General features: G+C 43.1%; 1 protein-coding gene across 1 annotated transcript; it reads left to right on the forward strand.

Moving 5' to 3' along the window:
• The first annotated feature begins 6,047 nt into the window (after positions 1–6,047).
• On the forward strand, positions 6,048–8,032 carry LOC133619359 (uncharacterized). The gene has a single exon (XM_061980338.2). The coding sequence runs from the start codon at positions 6,386–6,388 to the stop codon at positions 7,283–7,285; it is 900 nt and encodes a 299-aa protein (XP_061836322.1). The 5' UTR covers positions 6,048–6,385; the 3' UTR covers positions 7,286–8,032.
• The last annotated feature ends 609 nt before the right edge of the window (positions 8,033–8,641 follow it).

Here is an 8,641-nt window from a genome sequence, read left to right on the forward strand (position 1 = left end):
CAGCCGTAGAAAAAGTCTGTGCACGTGCTTGTTTATATATATCCATCCATCCATCCATTTTCTACCGCTTATTCCCTTTGGGGTCGCGGGGGGCGCTGGAGCCTATCTCAGCTACAACCGGGCGGAAGGCGGCGTACACCCTGGACAAGTCGCTACCTCATCGCAGGGCCAACACAGATAGACAGACAACATTCACACTCACATCCACACACTAGGGCCAATTTAGTGTTGCCAATCAACTTATCCCCAGGTGCATGTCTTTGGAGGTGGGAGGTGGCCGGAGTACCCGGAGGGAACCCACGCAGTCACGGGGAGAACATGCAAACTCCACACAGAAAGATCCCGAGCCCGGGATTGAACCCAAGACTACTCAGGACCTTCGTATTGTGAGGCAGATGCACTAACCCCTCTGCCACCGTGAAGCCCTGTTTATATATATATATATATATTTATTTTTTTCAAAGAGTAGTTATTGATTATTTGATGATAGATACGTTTGCCAACCATTGTTTTAAAACAAGATTAAAATGCCATTATTTTGAAAAACCACTGCTGTGGAGTAGGAAACGGAATTTGCGGGATTCAAGCGCATGCGCAAATGTACTTGAAGCGAAGCAGTAAAAAGATGAAGACCGTATACTATGGTTGTTCGGAGAATGTTCGAATTCACGACCTTAAAGTCATATGATTCACAGCAAATATAGCAACAAATATCTCAATTGGTATTTTCCAAAGCCACGAAACGTGCATTGAGTTTGGAGCGATATCTGAAGTGAAGATTGAAGACGTGATAGAAGATGGACGACTACTGCTATGCTAAGATGGCGACGTCCGCTAAAAGAGAACATGAAAGAGAATCAACTTCCAGCAAATCACCAACGGAGATAAAGACGAAAGATGAAGGTGAGTGAGTTGAAGTTTTGTCATTTGAAAACTATTTGAATTTCAAGCCCTTAAAGTGAAAATGAGCCGACCTTGTTGAAGAATGTAAAGAAAGAGCCGCCATGATTGTTAGCTTGAAGAAGGCAGTGGAGTTCACATCAGAGGAGATGAAAGAATGCAAAAGTCAAATAAGGAAACTGGAAGAGCAAAACAAGCGCTTCCCATGTTTGGCAAACGCCACATTTAAAATATTTAGCTCGCATTAGCTAAGTTATTGATGGAGTCCATCAAGTTATTGGATGGATGTTAGAGTGGACATAACAGCCACTATCTCTAACCCTAACCCTCCATCTTGTAAACACTGTAGCAGCTAGTGAAAGATTAAAATGATGTTGTTGCGCCAGGATTTGATTTTGAGCATTTTTGAATTGTATTTCCTAGTTCTTAGTAGGGCTGAGTTAGGGCTGGACAATTAATCTAATTTTAACCTCAATTTCAATTAAGACATGACACAATCATAAACATGTTATCGTACAAAAAAGATGAACTGCCCGCGGAACGTGCATGCAAATTCTTGAGCCTGTAACGGTTAAAGGGATGAGTGAGCGTATGATTGAAAAAAAGACCATGTCTACTGGAATGTGCTACTTTTTATTTGACACAGTGCTAGTATGTCTAATCAGTAATCACTGAACTTAACAAAAAAGTAAGACCACATGATTTTCTCTTTAACGTAACTTCGGAATTGGCCACTAAAACAGAATCTGCTGGTAAATGCAACATTTCTCGGACATTGACATAAATGTGAGTGAAATAAAGTGAGGCGAAGGAACATTTGTTTGGGACAATAATGTGTCCGGTACCCCTCGTTCATCCTCGAAACACTCAACCACCCTGTCCTGAACTAAACAATGTGGAGACGGCCACTTGAAACAGCGACTAAACTATGAAGCTAAAGCTATCAAGAACAACCCATACACCACAAAACACTTCTTGTGTTGTTGTGAACGGCATCACGATGTAAGATCAATGTACAAACAGGACAGCAGTCGCAACTTGAGAGGCTTTCTTTATTTTACAGCCCAAAGATTTCTCAAAACTCACACTTTCCGCTTTGATTGATTGATTTTAGAAAAGTTTATTTTTGACATAAAGAGCAAATAATCTCTTGTGGTGAATTAAATGTGAGAGGTAAGAAATGGAATTCAGAAAAAATTAAACAGAAAACCTGAATTTGATTTGTTTTTCATATTGCTATACTCATTTTATATTTATTGTTACTATGATTTTTATTTTACATGTTATTTATTTGTTACTAACGTATATCTGGTTGTATATTTAAAATAGAGTTTTGGTGGTACTGTTTTTACGTTTCAAATTAATAAATAATTGTGATTCCAAAATCACTTGAAATAATTGTGATTATTATGTTTTGCCATAATTGTCCAGCCCTAGACGAGGTATTGGAAAGGACTTCATGATAAAATATGTATCACGGTAATTGAATCACGATACAATGATCTATTGTGATATTGTGACATGGAGTTTTACTGCGATTTTCACAGTCACTGAAAATTTTTAAAAAAACTACTTAAAATGAATGTATATAAGTACACTCGATGCCAGTTGGGGCGGTATAGCTCGGTTGGTAGAGTGGCCGTGCCAGCAACTTGAGGATTCCAGGTTCGATCCCCGCTCTGCCTTCCTAGTCACTGCCGTTGTGTCCTTGGGCAATAAACTTTACCCACCTGCTCCCAGTGCCACCCACACTGGTTTAAATGTAACTTAGATATTGGGTTTCACTATGTAAAAGCACTTTGAGTCACTAGAGAACAGCGCTATATAAATATAATTCAATTCACTTATAATTTTTTGGACAAACTGTGTCAAAAACAAATTAAATACAATTATCATTACAATTGCACAGAAAGTGGATCCAATTTATTGCATTTTACATCTAAAAAAGTCCTCTACTTCTTAACTACAGACTTCTTTGGGATATATAACATATTTTTTAGTTGTGCGATGTATTTCAATATTGACTTTTTCCCCACTGTTAGTTTGTGGTATCTTAATGTCCATCGAAGCAGATGTTTTCTACTTTCTGTGATTCTAGCTGAACTTTTCTGAGTCTATGACAAGTCATGTAAACATTGATCCATCATTCTGGCAAGGCACTACAGTCGCCAACACGCACCGAGCAGGCATCTTGTCAGTGCAGCAGATAACTAAAGTCAGTGTACAAAAGTGAAAATAGAAGTGTTCTGCTGTCTATGCTTGCAATAAGAGCAATATTAATGAAATATATATAATAAAAACATTCTGAAATAATCGTTAAATAATAATAATAATCGTTAAACACATTATTTTACGGTACCTCAAATTCAAAATGTACTTTTATTAAATATAAAACTTCACAATCGGGTCACCGCTCGCCTTTTTCCAAGCACTGGTAAAAAGTACTGACGTTTTCAAGTATCCATCCACCCATCCATCTTCTTCTGCTTATCCGAGGTCGGGTCACGGGAGAGCAGCCTAAGCAGAGAAGCCCAGACTTCCCTCTCCCCAGCCACTTGGTCCAGCTCCTCCCGGGGGATCCCGAGGCGTTCCCAGGCCAGCCGGGAGACATAGTCTTCCCAACGTGTCCTGGGTCTTCCCCGTGGCCTCCTACTGGACGGACGTGCCCGAAACACCTCCTTAGGGAGACGTTTGGGTGGCATCCTGACCAGATGCCCTAACCACCTCATCTGGCCCCTCTCGATGTGGAGGAGCAGCGGCTTTACTTTGAGTTCCTCCCGGATGACAGAGCTTCTCACCCTATCTCTAAGGGAGAGACCCACCACCCGGCGAAGGAAACTCATTTGGGCCGCTTGTACCCGTGATCTTGTCCTTTCGGTCATAACCCAAAGCTCATGACCATAGGTGAGGATGGGAACGTAGATCGACCGGTAAATTGAGAGCTTTGCCTTCCGGCTCAGCTCCTTCTTCACCACAACGGATCGATACAGCTTCCGCATTACTGAAGATGCCTGCCGATCTCACCATCCACTCTTCCCTCACTCGTGAACAAGACTCCGAGGTACTTGAACTCCTCCACTTGGGGAAAGATCTCCTCCTCTACCCTTTTCCTCTCTGAGCTGCCACCTTATCGTGGTAGAGGAGTCCGTAGGGTCTCCCAAGACAAACTGGTCCTAGGTGAGGGATCAGACAAAGAGCAGCTCGAAAACCTCTATGAAGAATACAAACGAACGACCCAGATTTCCCTCGCCCGGACGGCGTTCACCGGGGCCCCCCTCTGGAACCAGGCCCGGAGGTGGGGAACGATGGCGAGCGCCTGGTGGCCGGGCCTGTTCCCATGGGGCCGGGCCAGGCACAGCCCGAAGAGGCAACGTGGGTACCCCCTCCAATGGGCTCTCCACCCATAGCAGGGGCCATAGAGGTCGGGTACAATGTGAGCTGGGCGGCAGCCAAAGGCAGGGCACTTGGCGGTCCGATCCTCAACTGCATAAGCTAGCTCTTGGGACGTGGAACGTCACCTCGCTGGGGGAGGGGGGGGGGGGGGAGCCTGAGCTAGTGCGCGAAGTGGAGAAGTTACGGCTAGATATAGTCTGACTCACTTTGACGCACAGCAAGGGCTCTAGAACCAGTTCTCTCGAGAGGGGCTGGACTCTCTTCCACTCTGGCGTTGCCAGCAGTGAAAGGCGACGGGCTGGGGTGGAAATTCTTGTTGCCCCCCGGCTCAAAGCCTGCACGTTGGAGTTCAACCCAGTGGACGAGAGGGTAGCTTCCCTTCGCCTTCGGGTGGGGGGACGGGTCCTGACTGTTTGCGCTTACGCGCCAAACGGCAGCTCAGAGTACCCACCCTTTTTGGATTCACTCGAGGGAGTACTGGAGAGTGCTCCCCCGGGTGATTCCCTCGTTCTACTGGGGAACGTTTTCAAGTAAATAAAGAATATACTTTTTTTTTTGGAAAATATTGTTAGAAATGTTAACTAGAAATAAAAATTCTACAGTATTCAGTACACCAGTGATACTTTGTTTCCTGCAGAATGTTTGTGATGACAAGCAAAAAAAAAACACTAAAGAACTTTGAGAAGAAAAAAGGTTGTTCACTCAAAATAATCGTTATAATTATGTTTTGCCATAATTTTGCTAATATTTGGCATCAAGCCAAGCAGCTGTGTGCGTGTCTACGTATCTACATGTGCACAGCAGGGGAGCTGGTTAACTTATGAGAGTAGTATGTGTGTTTGTGAGAATGTCAACGTGTTGTCTGAGTGACGTCAGTGAGTGAGCGGGCGAGTAAAGAGAGAGCAGCAGGACAGGTGTAACAACTACATTATACCTGTCACTATTTAAACTCCTTGTGCAGATCTGAATGCTTATTATTTAAATGTTGACCTAAGTCTGAAGCAAAGGTGGTAATACTAATCACCACATTTGGCGAGGCGTGTTTTAAAGCAGCTGTTGTGAGAGTAGCGTATGTGTGTGTGCACCTTTAAGAGTGGCAGTATGTGGGGTGAGTGACGTGAGTAAGTGAGTGGGCAAGTGAAGAAGTAGTGGTAGCATGTGCAGGAGTGTTAATAGCATGGTGGATGTCCGGTTGTGCCCTGTGGAAATAATAAATAAAGTGAGCAAGTTGTAACTAATCGACGGCCTCGTCCTTCCGACCAAAGGGCGTAGCTTTATGGACCCAGTGTTACCCCCGACAAAACATGGGCCCTGGAGGGAACGTCTCCCCTGCGCTCCTCGACCACGGTCTGAGAGCCTACAAACAGGAAAGGTGTAAAGCAACCCTTGCAGAGCGGCGGCTCCCTGTTTAAAATGTCACCATTATTGTTAGTTTAGAAGCCCAAATACCTCCATATTGCACTTCACTCACCCTCTTTATTAACCAGTAGATGTGTCCTTTGTTGCCTTTCTTCCTCTCCACCATGTTATTGCTTATATGCACTTTGTGTGTGCGTTTTGACACACTCAACATCATGCGCCTCCACTCTGTAGTCACCGCCGCACAGCGGCATTCAGATGAAAGAACGGTACCGGTACTTTTCAAAGGTGGTATAGTACCGATTTCAATTGATTAGTACCGCAATACTTTATTGGTAGCGGTATACTGTACAACCCTACTACACACACATACAGTACATAGAAGAAAGTGTGTTTTTATTGTTTGTGTCTTGCAGACGTCCAGCAGCTGATCGGTAATCCAGAAGAAGTTTCCCCTCAGTTAGGGGGGAGCTCCACTTTGAAGCAGGAGACTCCACAACCACCCTGCATTAAAAAGGAAGAGGAGGAACTCTGCATCACTCAGGAGGGAGAGTGTCTTCTAGGACGAGAGGAAGCTGATTACACCAAGTTTCCACTGAGTATTCTCTCTGTGGAGACTGAAGATGATGAAGAGAAACCACAAGTAGACAACCTCTTAGCTCCACTATCAGATAGTGAGGCTGAAGATGAGGTTGAAGTAACTTTGAGCAGCGATACAGACTGTGAAGGTGATATGAGGACTCACACTGACAACAAACACTCTGAATGCTCTACAAAGAAGAGAGGTAAAACATGTTTGAGCTGCTCAGTTTGTGCTGAAGGTTTTACTACAGAGTGCAATTTGACTCGACACATGAGAACACACACAGGAGAAAAAACATTTAAGTGTTCAGTTTGTGGCAAAAGCTTTTCTCAAAATAGCCATTTGACTCAACACATGAGAACACACACAGGTGAAAAACCATTTCATTGTTCAGTTTGTGGCAAAAGCTTTTCTCAAAATAGCCATTTGACTCAACACATGAGAATACACACAGGAGAAAAAGCATGTAATTGTTCAGTTTGTGGCAAAGGCTTTTTTCGAAATAGCCATTTGACTCAACACATGACAACACACACAGGTGAAAAACCATTTAATTGTTCAGTTTGTGGCAAAAGCTTTACTGTAAAGAATAATTTGACTAAACACATGAGAACACACACAGGTGAAAAACCGTTTAGTTGTTCAGTTTGTGGCAAACTTTTTTTTAGTAAGAGCAATTTGACTGAACACATGAAAACGCACACAGGTAAAAAGCCATTTAGTTGTACAGTTTGTGGCAAAAGTTTTTTTGGTAAGAGCAATTTGACTGAACACATTAGAATACACACAGGTGAAAAACCATTTAGTTGTACAGTTTGTGGCAAAAGCTTTACTGGTAAGAGCAATTTGACTAAACACATGACAACACACACAGGTGAAAAACCATATAAGTGTTCAGTTTGTGGCAAAAGCTTTTCTAGAAATAGCCAATTGACTCGACACATGAGAACACACGCTGGAGAAAAAACATTTAGTTGTTCAGTGTGCTGTAAAAGGTTCACACATAAAGCAGACACAGTAAAACACATGAGAACACACAAGGGAAAATAACCAATTAGCTGTTTAGTTTGTGGTATGTTGCTCATATGTGGCGACATCCACCCTACCCAGGACCTCCTCACTGCTTCTTTCACAAATATCTGAGGTATTCATACAAACTTGGATTAGTTGAAGCATAATATTATCCACTCATGACCCCATGTCTTCTCTGTATCTGAAACCTTCCTGAACAGTAAGATAGATGATGCTTCAAGTGCTTGGTTACTCCTTCTTCAGTCCAGGGACCTGGGGCCTCATGTGTCAAGTTTGTGCACGCTCAAAAACCTGCACTACACCCTTTTTCACTGCAAAGTTGAGATGTATCAAAACTGACGTTGGGATGCTAGGTAACTGTTTACATAAGCAAGTGCCAACTTTTACTCCTCAGACTGATTGATGTGCAAATCAGAGACATATGAACAATTAACCCCCAACACCCACAACCCAACCCCCACCTCCCTCGACATTCGGGCATAACAGGTTCAATCCGGCCCGCGAGGAGAGTTTGCAAAGTGTAAAATTCAGCTGCATTTTTTTATGAAATAAACTGCTGTTCTAATTGTGTCCACCGGATGTCGCAATAGTAATTCTGTTAGGCAAGCAAATAGTTTATACCGGGGCGAGCAAGCATACCAAGCAAGAGGTACACGGTAAAGCGGGGCTGTGACTCCTCCCCCTTAACCCAATCAATAACCCCACTTAAAATAGAATAGAGTACAATAGAGTTTTATTGCCATTATTACAGTTAACCGGTTCAAAGAACAACGCATTTGGAGCAGATCCCCTAAGGTGCATACACAATAATTTAATGTCTGATCCTTACCTCATAAAATTCAAAGTTCTGACTCATTGTCAACAAGCTAATAATAATAACCACTGCTATAGCTGCCACAACATTAATGCTGCCACAACGATGACTCTTGCTGGCCGACTGCCTTTAATGGAACCATTCCCAAATTATGTGGGCTCTATTGATAACCTCACTAACAACTTTGACGACGGTCTGCGCGAAACCATTGATAGTATAGCACCCCTAAAGCTAAAAAGGGCCCCTAAAAGGCGCACCCCATGGTTTGCAGAAGAAACTAGAGCTCATAAATTACCATGTAGAAAGCTGGAACGCAAATGGCGCGCGACTAAACTTGAGGTTTTCCATCAAGCATGGAGTGATAGTTTAATAACTTATTAACGCATGCTTACCTTAGCTAAAGCTAAATATTACTCAAATCCCATCCGCCTCAACAAAAACGATCCTAAATTTTTGTTTAGTACAGTAGCATCGCATACCCAACAAGGGACTCCTCCCAGTAGCTCCACCCACTCGGCAGATGACTTTATGAATTTCTTTAATAAGAAAATTGAACTCAT

Source organism: Nerophis lumbriciformis, linkage group LG20 (genome assembly GCF_033978685.3).
Source record: "Nerophis lumbriciformis linkage group LG20, RoL_Nlum_v2.1, whole genome shotgun sequence".
In the NCBI taxonomy this organism is placed as follows: domain Eukaryota; kingdom Metazoa; phylum Chordata; class Actinopteri; order Syngnathiformes; family Syngnathidae; genus Nerophis; species Nerophis lumbriciformis.